At 38.5% G+C, this 16,379-nt stretch overlaps 1 protein-coding gene across 4 annotated transcripts in view; it reads left to right on the top strand.

Annotated features, from left to right (window-relative positions):
* Positions 1–16,379, top strand: part of CDYL (chromodomain Y like) — a 106,304-nt gene that overhangs the window by 85,519 nt on the left and 4,406 nt on the right. For 3 of the 4 annotated variants that reach the window (XM_032116348.1, XM_032116338.1, XM_032116361.1), the window contains 3 exons: positions 9,370–9,626; positions 10,222–10,394; positions 13,389–13,599. In XM_032116348.1, the coding sequence (XP_031972239.1) occupies positions 9,370–9,626; positions 10,222–10,394; positions 13,389–13,599 (641 nt within the window). Of the gene's footprint in view, positions 1–9,369; positions 9,627–10,221; positions 10,395–13,388; positions 13,600–14,483; positions 15,074–16,379 lie in introns of all 4 variants that reach the window. The other variant, XR_004241555.1, reaches the window with a different exon arrangement.

Genomic DNA, 16,379 nt, shown 5'->3' with positions numbered 1-16,379 from the left:
GCCCCATCCAGCCTTGCCTTGAACTCTTCCAGGGGCAGGGCATCCACAACTTCTCTGGGAAACCTGTTCCAGGGCCTCTAGAATTGTTCCAGCAGACCTGTGTCCTTATGCTGGGGGCCATGTTCAAGACCTTTGCTGTAAATCCCACGTGTGGAGAACCTATACCATTTGTACTGGCGTCAAGATGTGGGGCAAAATGCTGTGAAGACAAATGCCTCCTGTGTGTTCTAGTAATTGCCTGCAGTAATACAGGACAAAGCCTAATTGAGGGAGGATGTCATATTTTTTCCTCAAGCAAAGCATCTGATCTTACTCTTGGTAGTCTCCTACTGTTGACTTTAGGACTTTCTCTGAGGGTTTTTTTGGTTTTGTTGTTTTGGTGGAGTATTTTGTTTTTTAGTAATAATAATAATTTTGGATATGCTTCAGGAGTTCTCCAGTTGAGACAAGTCCTCATGTATTTGCTGATCCTAGCTAGTATAGCCAAAAAACAGACAGGAGAGACCAGATTCAGTTTGAAAGCACAGGTTGTCACTTACTCTTTTCCATCATGCCTCCTTTCAGCTGTTGCCAGTAGATTGTATTTAGAATATATTCCTCTGCAACAGTATAAAACAGCAGATTTGGCAAGGTAATACTACTCTGAATTACTTTTTCAGTTCAGAGCATCTGACTACCCAGAACTTGTTGCATGGGATGCCCAAAGATGCTTTTCATCATTGTGCTTTTAATGTGGGCTTATTTTTCCAAAATATGGGAATACAGTTGTAGAGGTTGCTCTAGAAGCAATTTGTGAATACCTCTTCAGATGCGGTGTAAGTATCAGTTGTGTGTTCTGCCCAAAAGCAGGGTCTTTTGGAAATCTGTTTAGCTCCAGTCCTTAATTTTTCAGTACAGACTACTTTCCATTGAGTACCTCTGAATTAAAAGTAAGAACCTATTTGGCATGTGCATTTCTGAATGTTCCATTCCTCAGAGGACCCTAAAGCTGTGTTTATACTTCCCCAAGACCTCTAATCTTCTTTTCACCCTATATTCTCCCACTGGTGCCAATGCCCAGCTCTTGATTTTTGTTCCATGCTCCTTCAGGTATCAGAAGTGATCAAGGAGTTGGCAATTCTCTTGCTTAAGTACAAGGCTCAGGACTAAATACCCAGCAATGCAATGTTTAGTTTTTCACTTGATGTTTTTGGGAACCTCTTAGAAAAGTCAGACTCCTCTTTTGCTCTTCCCCTTCCCACCCCAGCCCAGTTATTTCTTCCAAGGTCAGTAATTTCTGCTAAGAGGCAGCTGCTGCTGCAGAACAGTTTGCCCATGTCAGTAGCAGCCAGCAACATTATGTATTGCAGGTTTCTCAAGTATAAAGTATAGCTGGTGGCGTTAGGGCACACAGCCCTGTGCCCTCGTGTAGTGGAAGATGGCTTCAGGTTCATTTGCCACCTCTTAATGAACCTCTTGTTTGTTGAATACCCCACAGAGGTGAGACAGCTTCTGTGAAGAGCAGCCGTCAGATAGTGGCTGGAAAGACACCTGTACCTTCTTGAGGTAGATACATAAAAACAGAGGTGCTTTTTTTCCGGCAGGGATACTCATCCCAGCACTCTGATCTCAGGGTTCCCTGAAAAGTTTAACACATGCACATCAGTGTCTTGAACCTCTGAAAGTCCTGAGCCTTCTCTGACTACTACTTTTCTGCGTTGAAATGCCAAGTGTTTTGGAGGGCAGTTGTGAATGGAGCTCTTGCAAACTCTGGTATTGAAAGCCTTGTCTATGTGATGAGAATGAACTTGTCAATTAGTATTCACATTTGTTTTCAAAAAGAAGGTAAATGAAAATGTTCTGCCAATATAGTAGTGTAGTGTTATACCCATCTGTTTAAATTTCATTCATAATCTAACTAAGGTATTTTAGAATGTTTTAATGTCCTTACAAGCATTATATAATGTGTACCATGGCATGTATATGTTTGTGAAACTACTGGGATGTCTTTTGGCAGTATCTGTTCTAGACGAGCCTTACATTAGGACACTGATATCCCACAAAAAAGAGAGCCATTTTTCACATCACTCTGGGGATTGGATTAAATTGCAGTGAAGTGCTCTTAATATAGAATGTGTTCACTTCAGAAGTTAGTGTGAAATGGCTGGGTATACTTCAAGTTTAAACCTTAGCCTATTTTGCACTAGCTTTCCTCTGTAGATGAGCCCCGAGAGATGTCCTTGCTTAACTCTCAAATTTTCGAGCATTTTGAATGAATGCTGGGGTATCATAACCTGCAGCTCCAAAAATATCAAGATAGAAGAGTTTTCCCTTATGAAATGTTCCCAGTATTAAAGGACCTCAAAAAGAAGTCTGGAACCTGGGAAGGGCTTTTCTTATTTGTACTTATTAGTGAAAAAAAGAAATGAAACTAACTCCTTGCTTCCCACATCAAATACTTTGGTGCATGCTACCCTGAAATCTGGCTGGGATTTCTTGACTGGAATAATACAGGAGGCTTTAAATTTTAAAATTAATTCCTAAATTTTTAATTTAGTTTTTTTTTTTTTTTTACAGCCATCTAAAATGGTGAGAACAGTCATGTGCACTGTTTTCAATTTATTAGTAGCATCTTAACTATAGATTCAGTGGAAGACAAGTCACTCCAAAATGAGGCTAAAGCTGCAGTGGAAGGGGAAAGGAGAACAGTTCTAATTTATCTTGATGCATTATATAGAAGAAAGAGAGTTTGCTTACCTGAGGAGTGTTTGTTTCTCTATTTTTGATGAAATAATAAGGAAAGGAGATGTATTTGGAAAACCTTTTGGATTTGTTAGGAGGAGGACATTTTCTTTCCACTGTGAGACTGTGGAAAGTTTACTTAATACATTAGTTCCTCTTCAGAGACAATAAAACTTAATCATACTCCTTAAAAGATACGTTGACAATTTATGTATTATTAATGTTATCCTTGCTGGTTTTATGAGCATGGTCTTAAGAAATCTTAGGTCTAGTGTTTTGTTATTTCCATTTTTTAACATATGTAATTTTTTTTTTAATTCCACTCACATGATATAAAACCATCAGGAGAAGGTAGACCTGTTTAACTCAAGGGTGAAGAAATACCATTTTCTCTTGTATTGTTGCCCACTTCCAGTTATAGAATATAATGTTCTGATTAGTTGCATTTTTGGTTGGCATTATGAGTTTATCTTCACATGGATGCTTATGCTCTGAGAAGGAAAGACATTCAAAAGCAAAAATAATTAAATAGCCTATAACCTACTAAAGTCCAATATGACCAATAATGCTGCCCTACTCATGTATTAAAATAACATAGATATATATTTGATGCTCTAAGTAATCAAAGAAACAGAGAAAACTATCTACACAAGGGGAAGAAAAGGCTGCTGTAGACCATATAACTCTAAATGTGACATGGCAGTCAAGATTAAAAGCTAGTTTAAGGTGGAAAAACTTGAAAAATCGAGTAGAGAAATATTACTGGGGTACATGTGTGTGTTTCTCTTCTCATGTTGATTTTGTCCCCAACAGCAGTGTCCTGTAAGAAATGTAGGTTTAATAGGAGCAATGTTTCCAAGTGACATTTACAATTAACACCTATACAAAATACATGGAAAAGAGTAGGAATTAAACAGCATGAGAAAAGGACTTTTTAGGAGTTGAAGGTAGACGTTGACAATCAAACCTGCCAGCCACTGCACAACTGTTTGCTGCTGAGTTGTAGTTTTCTATTGCTGATGTTCCACCAAGTTCTAACATCATAATTTCCCAGTTAATCTGTTCTTAAAACCTACAGTCCTTGTTGTATTGAAATGTGACATATTTGCAAAAACAGAACGTGGCTGAAGAACATCTAATGGTTCCCTGCATAACTATTTCATTGAAACAGAATCAAAGGTGGTTAACTTTATTTAGAAAGGATGATGTTACAGCACTCAAACACTCCCTCCCTCCCCACAGTAAGAGTTTTGAGGAGGGTATCTGCAGCAGGGCATGGCAGTGATCATCAGCCTATAATTTGAAGAAATATTGTCCTTTGCTCCCCCCATCTCCTTCAAGGCATCTTTGGGGATGCCCATTCTAATGCTGGGATATGCACAACTTATTGCTGGTTGCACTGTTGGTTTGTGCTCTGTATTAATGTAACACCATATTCTGGAAGGAATTAACTGAAGTTACATGTTTCTTATGTAAGTGACCAGCACAGTCTGAACCCTCTTTCAGAAACACAGAGCAAATCAGCATTTTAGGTGAAATGTACAATAAATTGAGACTTCTTTTTCTTGCAAATATTTATAGTGACGTTTCAAACTAAGTGGAACTTTTGTTTGATTTGAAAATATGCTATTAATATGCATACTCAGACAAAAACACAGGCGCATACATAGGAGGTTTAGAACCCTCAGTTTTAGTTTCTCTAGTCTGTGCCAATACACTACAATTCCAAGATATTTTTTGTGTAATTGCTGAAGAAGAAGTGGAAAAAATACTGGAAACTCTTCTGTATTATGTTTGCATTGTGGTATCGCTGTCTGGAATTCCTGTCTCATGTGAAATGTTTGATGTAGTGCAGAGTTAAGACTGGAAAAGCTTAACAGTGTTTACAGTTAGAGATTGCTAATACATATGAACGTGTAACAAAACACCTCTGTTTGTAGGCAAAAATTAAATGTGAGGCAACCTGCACTGGACAACTAATGTTGAATTCTTGTGGATTATATATACAGGATGCAATGAAAAAGTGAAAGTGTAGAAAGGACTTAGGGAAAAAATGTAACTTACTTCTAGCACCAGTTTTAAATTTTTTTTTTTTTTTCATTGAAAATTCAAGTTGTTTTTTCAATCAGTTTTCCAGATCATATTGTTCCTTGTCTGGTACTTGAGTTGTAGTCAGTTACAGTTGCAGTTTTATTTTCGCAGTTAACACTTTAAGACATTGCTGCTGCTGGTGTTTGTTCATTTGCTTATTTAAGTGGGATGCTTCTCATTAACCCCTTCATCACTCAGTGTAGGAAAGGACATAAGTGGTACAGGATGGTACAGGAAAGACATGAGAGTTCCTGAAGCTCCTTGTGAACTCTGCAGGCTTCTTTGAAAATACTAAGTGATTTCATGATTAAAATGAGAGCTGACTTTGAGTGCAGATGGATGCCAGGCATTGAGGATGGGGATGAAACAGGCTTACATACCAAACTGTGCCTATAGAAAAACATAAAACAGTAACTGATTCCTGGCTATATGTTGCTGCTCAGGAAAAGGGCATTGGGTTTGTTTTGGGTGGTTTTCTGCAAGCATCTGTTCAGTGGTAGTTTAAAAAAAAAAACAAACCCCATATTGAATATTGTGTCCCATTTTGGGCCCTGTTCCAAGAGTTAGTAGAAGAGGAAGAAGCATGGAGAAGAATGGCAGCCTTGGACTGGCTTCTGGAAGAAGGAAAGGGAAATAAGGTTGGTGCTAGTCAATCTGGAGAAAGGGCTGTGATGAAAGGGATGAAGAAAGCCAACGTGTATGTTCCAGAACTTGCCGCCAAGAGATACTTTGGAAGACAAACCCATAGTGGTTTCAAAAGTAAATTGGACAATCCCATGGGGAAGAAGAATTTAATTACATGGGGTTTGGAGCAGCCTATGATTCTGGGCATGCAAATTTTTGTAATTGCTAAGTATCTAGTGGCTGCAGTTAAAGAAAATACTCAGACAGTATTGTTCACACCTCCCATGTTCTTGTGCTTGTTCCTTAGGCATCTATGCTAAGCCTTTCAGAAACAGCATACTCTCTCAGTCAAACCTTTGAATTAAGAGCACCAACACGTGTACCCAAAGAAGCATGCAAAAAAAGCTTGGCTGGTTTTAGAACATCTCTTTGGATGTGTCCCAGTATTGTTGCAGGGAGGGGAGTATTTGTATTCAAGGTTTGCTATGTAAGCTAAACTGAACTTCTCAGTAATAGTGAGGCATGAATATCTTTGAGAGGTGCTCAGGATTTTAATTTTGGATTGTTGTGAAGTTGAATGTAACTTGTTTTGTTTTTAACAAAAACATCTTTGTGATGCCCCTTTTCCAAAACCAACCAGTGTTTTGTGTCTGTCTTCCTTTGGATAAGACCAGTTCCTTTCTTATCTGTTGCTCGTAGCTTTAGTTTTTTTCCCTCCGAGGGCAGTTGCATGAAATTGCTGACTGTTACCAGGTTTTGGTCAGCAGCTGCAAGACAAAGTAGTCCTCTTAACTTCCTTTTGCATCTGTATAGTGAAGCTTTGGCTTTGTCCAGTAGTAGTACTGTCTTCAGCTCTGAGATCACATTGTTAACAGTTTGCAGGTGGAAAGGTTTTTATATAACTATAAGCTGGTTTTTTATGCCTTAAACAAACAGTTCTTCATTAGTTGACAATATTCAGGGTAAACTGCCTTTCTTCCAAGTCCTTACTTATTTTTGGAAGCTCAGTTTGAAAGGAGAGAGCTGTGATGTTTTATCTGTGATATACCATCTCCATTAATGTCTCAAAATGCAGAACTGCTTCTGGTTTGTTACAAAACGCTATTTTAAAATATTAAAATATAGTTGTAATTATCCTGAAGATAAATAACCTTAATGCAAAGTTTTCATGTGAGGAAATCTATGCCAATACAGTTAACTCTCAATTGCACTTTTTTATTTTTGTCCCTATTTGCTGCGACGCGTGTTCAAGACTGAGCAGCAAAACCACCTTTGCCTGTGTACTTACAAATGAAGTATTGCTTTATGTCTCTGAATTGTCTCTTCGCTTCCAAGGACCAAATGCCAAGAGAAATAGGCCCTGTGCTGTCAGGTATACAGGGTCCCAAACTTCCACTGGTAATGACAAACATTAACAAACATGTTTTAACTCTTTCAGTGCCGTTTTCTGATCTGTGCTGGCTGGCTGAGTCTCCCTGTGCAGAGTTACGGTTTCTAAAGCTGACAGATTTTTTATTCCAGTCTAAGTATCCTAGAAGTGTGTTTACATGATTGGAAAGAGGAGACTTCTTCCTCTGAATTGCAGCTGTCCCTTGCTTGTGGTTTGAAACTCCCAACTATTGATAAGTGTAGACAGGGTTTATATAATAAATCAGAAGGTCTCTTGCTAGTTCAGTAAGCACAAAAATTGGCCTGTGGTGTTTACATCTTGATCTCTGTTGCCAGAAGTTTTGTCTCTCAAAGTATATAATCATTGCCTCTTGCATCTCAAAAGTAATTTTCTGGTATTTGCGTATGTCTTTGGAAGTATGAGTCGTGGGAAAATACAGGCTCAAAGGTCTTGCACAAGTTTACTGACTCCTTGTTTTGGCTTAGTCTAGTCTGTGCTGCTCTCCCAGTTCTCCACATTTTTTACTATGGCTAGGACAAAAGACGTAAAAAACTTTGATCAGGGCTTAAAAATCAGAGGCGATTTCAGTTGTTTAAATTTACATTTCCTATGGAAAACCAAGCCAGTGATACCTTTTCATCTTGTGTTCCTAATGAAATATGGGGCAACATTGCTGTTCCTGCAAATTCCCTTTGAAGAGAATTCTTTTAAAGGAATGTAATTGCCATAATATGGTTTACAGGGGGAAAAAATTGAAAGCATTCCTCATCAAATTAATATTTAGTATACACCGATTTTTTTATTTATTCTACTGAAATGAAAAAAGAATTCTATAAGCCATAGAAAATTTGGGAATAAATGTGACATTTTTGTGACAATATAGTCATTTTCCATTTCATTTTGTTCATCTTTGTCTCTAAAACTGATCACAAACTGAATACAGTTTCTTACTCTTCACTTTAAACAACTAAAAAATTCTGAGTTGTCTTTAATTTCTTCACAAAAAGTGAGATGGTGAGAGGATTAAATCACTAATACAACAAGGAAGACCTTAAAAAGTAGAATAAAATCTTTTTATTGTATAGATCCTTAAATAGACAACTTGCCTCATTAATCATAAAGTATTAATAATAAAATATTTATTTTAAAATATTTGATATAAAAACTTCATTTATATCCAGAGACAGTCTCTGCAATATAAGTAGGAAAATGTATAATGTTCTAAATTTTAATTAAATTTAGTATCTTTTCTTATTGTGTCTCTCATACTTCATATGTGTCAAAGTAAGCAGCACTTGAATACAGTGGAAATATCGAGATATTGGATATTCGTGTTACTTAAGTGAGCCTCTTTAAAGTCTTCATTGGGCCCACAAGTATTTGAAATATGTTGTAGTTAAAATTTGAAATAATTTAATTTTAAAATATAACTTTTTCAGAAAGGTATGACAAATTACAATAATATTTAATTAATAGCTTACTTATACATGGTATAACTCTACTTCTTAAGACATCGTATGCATGATGTTCTGAAGTACCCATTCGTGAGATATGGGCAGTGGCTTTCCCAGAAGATTTTAGTCTCAGAGCTCAATTTTCAAGAAAAGTCTTTCAAAACTTTACTGTCTTGGACTCTAACACACCTTCCCAATATTTTTAACCCTCCTGTCCTATGCACACTCCATTACTTTAGTCTGACAAATTCTGTGAAGATTTCGCATGGAGGCCTAAACATGCATTATAGAACCAGTATGTTCTCCTGTTTTCTCTAATGAATGGTAATTATTTGGTATTACGTTTCTAATGAGGACTACAGAAAAACCTGTCCCTTCTGTGACATGAGGAATGGCCTGTTTACTTGTATGCCTTCAAACTCTCTCTGTGTAAGGGACTGGGAACAAGACCAGCAAAACTTAATTGTCTATTTGCCAATTCCAATAGCAAAAAATGTTTAACATGAGAAGATCTCATTGTCTATGAATCCATTAAAATATCCCCCACTGCATGGGTCTTGTGATCCTCTCAAAGAAGGATAGTCTGTATTTCTTCATTTCCATTTTTCTTTAAAGACTATTATACTTTTTATGGTCTTGTCAATCGAGTTCTTTATTTGGTTTCTTCTAAGTGTCTTTTTCTTCTTTACAATAACTTCTGATGTTTGAAACAAAAGGCTTTTGCTTTGTCTTAGCAATGTTGATGCTGTTAAATGACTTTAAAATGTTGGAAAGGGAGAAAGCAGACTGTTAACCTACTGAAGTGTGTTGGTATTAGGAACCTTAAATATACTTTTCTCCCCCTGTTGTATATGACAGTTGGTCTGTTTGGCTTGTTCTAAATGTATATTCTCAAAATCATAAAATTAATTTCTCAAATCCCTTTGTCACTTCAATTCTGCACTGTGCACAGTGTCTATTTCAGTAACTTCCAGGGGACTGAGTTTCATGTTTACTGTGTGTTCTATATGAGTTGCATGTTTTCATGTGTTTAGTAGGGATTTTGAGATGCTAATCAAATGTAATTATTCTTGTTTAAACTATTTCCAGGTACACCCACCTTTATGGAAGCATTAGCAGCCAATGGTACAACCAATATCCAGACATCTGTAGCAGGAGTGACAGCCAGCAAACGAAGGTTCATTGATGACAGGAGGGATCAACCATTTGATAAAAGGCTACGTTTCAGCGTGAGACAAACGGAGAGCGCGTACCGGTACAGAGACATTGTTGTCAGGAAACAAGATGGATTCACACACATTTTGCTATCAACGAAATCATCTGAAAATAATTCATTGAATCCAGAGGTCAGAACAATTCTGATTTTGGGAGGGGAAGGGGACTTGAAGTACTTGCCTCATTTCTGCCTGTTATTCAGGCACAAATGTACATAAAACATGATACAGGTTCTTACTTGCGAGATGTTATATGTACAGTTGACTTTGTGTGTAATTCATTTGCATTTAAGAACTCTTATCTGACCATGTTGATGTGTATTGGCTTTTTTAAGATGTGCAGTGATTTACAAAGTGCAACTTGAAAAAAGATTTAGCCTCAATTAAGGTTCTTTTTTTTCCTGTACTGGTTGCATATGCCATCTGCTGTCCAAATTACAGAAATGCTGAATGAATGCTCTAGTTACAGATTACATCTAATAGATCTTTCCTTAATGATTTAATTATCTTTGTCTAATTACATTTTTGAAATGCAAAGCTTCTAATACGTTAACTTCCTTTTTTTTGGATAATGAAGAAAGTTAACTTTTCTAATATGATGGTTGAGTGGATCCTAAGGAAAAATTAAAGATGTTGAAGGGTCTCATGGGGGGAGGAAGGGAAAAGAACAACATGCTACTTTGTAATGATGGATTAAAATTATTCTTATGAAATTTTTATTTTTCAGGTAATGAAGGAAGTCCAAAGTGCACTGAACACAGCAGCTGCAGATGACAGTAAACTTGTGCTGTTCAGTGCAGTTGGTAGCATTTTCTGCTGTGGTCTTGATTTTATTTATTTTATACGACGTTTAACAGATGATAGAAAAAAGGAAAGCACTAAGATGGCAGAAGCTATTAGGTATGTATGATTATCTTCAGTCACCTGGTGGGTGTTCTTCATCGTGTGGCCTGGCTTGTTCTATCTTTATTTCAAAAACCTCTTATTCAAAAAGATCTTAGACATTTACCTGTTACATTATAGCGTGCAGCACTTCTTTATGCTCCCTGTGCCTTTCTATTTGGGTTGTCATTTCATGCATTTTTAATTTTAAAATCTAACTGTGAATACTGGGAGTATTGTAATACTCCTCCAGTTAAAACCAATATTAAAATACTCCAATAGCCATAGGGTTTCAGGAAAACAAATTCAATATACCAAAATTCAAGATGTGTATTGAATGAGTAAATTGATGTAGTACATTCAGAGCAGTGGAATGATGGATATTTTAGAGGAGTAGACTAATACTGGTGATCATCATCCCAACACTACGTACCAAACCTAACATTTGAACAAAATAAGCTGAACTACTACTAAGTAGAAGGAAATGTATGGGAAAAAAGTATCGATCTTGGAGACATGTTTTAACAGTACAAAAAGTACCTACCATTTGAGCACTGGTTTTGAGGTCCTTGTCTCTTGCATGCTTCCAGAGTATCTATATTCTTTCGAGCCCTGTCTTCTGTTGTTGTTATCAATGGTCATGTTTCTAAAAAAAGGCCGTGGACATGTAAATCCTGTTTCATTGGAGGAACAGTTGATTCATAAAGATGATTATAGTTGTTTTGATCAAAGGAAATTCTTCAGTCATTTCATGTAAAAATTGCTCATGCAGTGACTTCAGATGTGGCCAGAAGCTCCTAGCACTGAGCTTCTAGCACTATTTTAATTTGGGCCCTTCCAGAAACTTGATTTTTCACCTAATATTCGTTGTTAATAAAATGGGCAAAGGTAACTTAAAAGACCTATGAACACACCCCCTCCCTTTCAAATAAGGTATTTTTCATGTGGTAGATAGTTGTCTCTGGGATATTCAGACACAATTAAAATTAACTTAAGTCTCTGGATGGGATGTTTGTATGATGACTTGCATGAGATGGTTCCAGGTTTGGGTTTTGTTTTTTTGGGTTTTTTTTGCATTTAGCTATTTCGGTTCATTAGAATGAGGTAAGAAGCAGTGTGATAACCTTTAGTGCTGAATGCAATATAGTAAAATTGTCCTGTTTTGCAGAAATATGAAAATATGTAACACAGGGAGCAAACTTTTAAAATCACCTGTGTATGTATTCATACACACATGACTGTTTTTTCCTAAGAAGCTCTTGGAGGCATTACTGTTTGAGAACAGAGAAGCATCCATTTTTTGTGGGTACTGGAATGAATTGTCAATTTTGTTGACAATGAGGATGAGAATATGCATATGTCACTTAATAGCGTAGGACCCAGAGTATTATTACCAACCAAAAGAAGGGAGATGAGGAGGAGAAGTTTACAGGTGTGTGATATGTGGTAACAGATCTCTACTATATATGTTTGTACATCATTTTAAAAAGCAGATTTATTTGTTAAGAAAAGCTCCTCGTGGAAAATCATTAATGCTTTGCCTGTCTTCATTTATACCTTATTGCTGTCACTTAAAAACACAGGTAAATACCTTACACCAATGCTATATGTGAGGACCAGGCAGGGCTGTGCCACAGTTGTGGTGCCCAGAGGTGAAGAAAGGCTGCAGACATATCTGGGAGAGCTGTGAGGCACGTGAATGTACCAAAAGTGCCTTATCAGCTGATGCTTGTAGGGGGGTGTTAAATCTGCACCTGCTCAACTATGGTGATGTGTTGAGCTGGGAGCAATGCTAGGCTTTTACAGAATCAGAAGATGGCTGAGGTTGGAAGGGACTTTGCAGGTCATCTTGTTCATCCTGCTCAAGCAAGGTCACCTAGAGCAGGTTGGCCAGGACCATTTCCTGTTTTTTTTTAATATCTCCCAAGACTCAGAGTCCATGACCTTGCTGGCTGCTTGTTTGGTCACCCTCACAGTAAGAAAGGGTTTCCTACTGTTCAGAGGGAACCTCCCATGTTTCAGTTTGTGCCCACTGCTTCAATAGTTACCACTGAAAAGAGCCTGGCTCTGTTCTCTTTGCATCGCCTTTCAGGTACTTACACACATTGATGACATCTCCCTGAGGAGAGCTGGGCTGAACAGGCCCAGCTCACTCAGTCCCTGGGTCACCTTGATGGCCCTTTGCTAGACCATCTGGAGTGTCTCCTTCACTGAGGAGCCCATAAGGACACTAGGGGTGAGCAGAGGGGCAGGATTGACTCTTACAACCTCCAGACAACATTCCTCCTAGAGCAGCACAGGATACCACTGGCCTGCTTTGCCACAAAGGCACACTGCTGCCTCAAGTTCAGCTTGGTGTCCACTGGGAACCCCAGCTCAATTTCTGCCAAGCTGCTTTCTGGCTTGGCTTCCAGCATACATTGGTGCCTGGGGTTGTTCCTCCCCAGGCACAGTGCTTTGCACTTCCCTTTATTGAGCTTTGGGAGGTTCCTGTCAGCTCATTTCTCCAGCCTGCCAAGGTCCCTCTGGATGGCAGCACAGTCCTCTGATGTATCATCAGCCTGGTTTTGTATCCTGACCAGACTTGCTGAGGATATGCTCTGTGCCATCAATCAAATCATCAGGGAAGCTGTTGAACGGTGCTGGAGCCATCACTGACCCTGAGGGGTGCAACACTTAAATTACTGGCCTGTGCTGTGAGTCACCACCCTCCGGGCCAGCCATTCAGACATTTTTCAGCCCACCTTACTGTCTGCTCATCCAGCTCATACCTCAACAGCTTGACTAGGAAACTCTTATGAGAGACAGTGCTGAAAGCCTCACTCTGAACTGTGTAGATGATATCCACCCCTCTCCCCTCATCCGCCAAATGACCACCTCATTGTGGAAGGTTATCAGGTTGGGTTTGAAAGTGATGTTATTGTGGAGATGAATTATTATGGAGTTTTCAAGGGCTGGTGTATTTTACACTCTCGATATATGTAGTGAGCACATGTTTCTGTTTCTCTTCAGGAATTTTGTGAATACTTTTATTCAGTTTAAGAAGCCTATCATTGTAGCAGTAAATGGCCCAGCCATTGGACTTGGAGCATCTATATTGCCTCTGTGTGACGTGGTTTGGGCCAACGAGAAGGCTTGGTTTCAGACACCATACACTACTTTTGGACAAAGTCCAGATGGATGTTCATCCCTTACATTCCCACGGATAATGGGCCTGGCTTCTGTAAGTAGCTTGCAGGGTAGGGGCTGGCAGCTTCACAATTCAGTTGTGATAATTTATCCAGTGTGATTTCAAGACTTTTTGCCTTGCTATGTTGTCTTTTTCTTAATTTTTTTCTTTCTCTCATGAAAACCTTTCATGAGAGGCCACTCTTTATAGCTTTTCTGCTCCATGCTCTTGCAACTTAGTCTGCACCTGCATGCACAGAACAGAAAGCAGGCACGGGGCTTAATCCCACCTTTGGCCCTAATGGTGTCAGAAGGGTGATGTCCTGTGTACCAAGACACACCTCCCCTGCTGTGCCTCGTGAGGAGCAGCCGTGGGTGTCTTGCATTCAGCACAGCACCAGTGTGACACTCGGTGTCACTGCACTGCACAGCGCTGTGGCACCAGCCAGAAGCAGTCTTTTGCCAGTATGCAAATAAGTATTTTGGCTTCCATGCACTCCTAATAAAAAACTATTTAAGAATCTCTTACTTACGTTGTTTTCAGTTGCTTAGTGGTTTTTCAAGCTGTGTTCTTTGAAAATTTAAACCTACATCCCATTCCAGTTTGGACAGTGTGAAACAAGTGCTTGTGGCCACACACCTTTTTTCCAAAATTGCTGTTTATTATAACAGCCATTTTTTTCACTGTAGGTATTTATTAATTTAAAAATATGCATTTCAATATATTAAAACACCAGTTTTAGAAGATCTAATAGCTAATTGTGTCATGTCTGGATTTAGTTATTAGAAGAGAACAGAAAAGGTAACTAAAATAGATTAACAGTTATAAGAGTATCTTTAATATCTTAGCATGTTTCAAACTACTGATTGTTCCTTTCCCTTTTTATTTGGCCATCCATCTATTCATCCATCCATTCCATCCATCCTTGTCCTTTAAAGACTTGTGGTTGTTACTTTTCATTTCTTTAGAAGTTGTACAAAAAACATGAGCTCTTCCCTAGTGTACTCTTTCATGTGTGTTTGTGAATGCTCTCATTCTTAAATATAAAGATTTAAATTGAAAGCTTCCAGTGGTAACAATTCCATAATGATCAGTGAAAAAAGGGAAAGAAATCCACTGTTTTTTTACTATCCTTGGCTCTCTGCAGCATAGCAGTGTGTCAGTGGGACAAAGCTGAACTTTACTCAGCACATTTCATGAAATACGTTCAGAATCCATACTGAAGACTTTGATAAAGAGGCATGCTTTTTGTCTGTAAAAGAGAGAGAGAGCGAAGTCAGCAGGAAGATGAGTGAAATGCAAAACATTCAGGGGAAAAAAGTATACAAAACAAAGAATTAAGGCCTCTGTATGCATCATAACGTTTCCTACAAATGTATCAATTCAGCAGCAGTAGTGCCACCCCTAACTGTTGTTAAGCCAGACTTACAATGCAATGTTGTTAGCTGCAGCTATGTAAAAATCTTCCCTTGCAAGATTGCTGGAAATATCTTCCCTGTGGGGTCACTCACCTTCTGTGGGTGAGCAGGTGTGTATGTCATGGATGAGTTTCTTTTTTCACAAACATTTTCAGCTGTGGGCTCATTACAAGAAATTTGAAGCCCAAACTTTAGGATTCAAAACTGATACCATCTTAGAAACACCAAGAATTTTAGAAGTGTTCTTAAACTTGACTTCTGAGTTTTGTAAATAATCTGTAATAGACATTAAGGTGATGTCTGTATGGGGAGATGTTACTGTGTATTTGCCATGGAGTTCTTTCTCTGGTTGTCTGGTCTGAGATAGAAAGCACAGGAGCTGTGTGATCACACATCACACACTGGGTTTCCCTGCCTGTCCCCAGCACACGTGGCAGTATTTCTTATGCTTTTCTGTCAGTCATGAGGGATACACGTTTCCATAGTGCCTGTAGTCCACATCACAGCCAGGATCTAGGGTGGTTCAGAGGCCAGCTGCCTCCTGATCATAGTGCAAGAGAGCTGAAATGCTCCATGGCCCCTGGTGCCTGTGGGCTTGCACAGCAGGACCCTGGTGAGCCTCAAAGCCCTCACTGGAAGAGAGTCCCAGTGAAGTTCCTCTATGGAAGGAGACATTTTCTACTCAAAGTAGAAAATGAAGGTTGCTAATGAGAATCCTATATTAGTGAAGTATTTTTATCATCCTCATTTCTATTGCTGTAGTGTATTTCTTGGAAAGTCACCACCGAGTGTGTTAATTTTTACGGCAGGTACAAAGCATGATTACGATTAAAGCTTGTTCAGCAGTGGGTCTCCAGCATATGTTGTGTATAGATCAAAAGTGGAGATGCCAGAGCAAGACATTTCCCTTCAAAACCTGTCAAGTGAGAACATTAATGGGAATGCTCATTTCTTGTGAGACTTTATGCTAATGCTGTGTTACAGCTGGCATAAATAAGATAACTGCACCCTTCTTGCTTATGGTGTTTCATGTTCAGGAGAACTCAGTGGTTGCAACTAAGTTGTAGGGGAAGAATGGTTTTCTAGCATTCATTTTTATCCTTGCAAAAATACATGTGAAGATAAATGTAGACCTGACCACCTGGCTTAAATGTTTGCCTTTCCTAGCTACTAGTTAGATTGACTTCACATTTTGATCTTTCATAGAAATGTTGTGGTTTTTTCAATTATTTTGGAAGAATGCTTTTTCCCCAACTGCATAGGAAAAAGGATTCCTTTTTTAGACAACCATGTATACATCTCTGATTTTTAGCTAGTATTTCAGGTTATTACTATTCACACACATTCTGGAAAATGAGAAAGAATGGTTAATGAACCTTGTGTTTTTGATTTTGTATTCACAGAAGGTAGAACTAT

The sequence above is a fragment of the Corvus moneduloides genome, chromosome 1, assembly GCF_009650955.1.
Source record: "Corvus moneduloides isolate bCorMon1 chromosome 1, bCorMon1.pri, whole genome shotgun sequence".
Classification (NCBI taxonomy): domain Eukaryota; kingdom Metazoa; phylum Chordata; class Aves; order Passeriformes; family Corvidae; genus Corvus; species Corvus moneduloides.
This window is presented reverse-complemented; position numbering and strand designations above follow the sequence as displayed.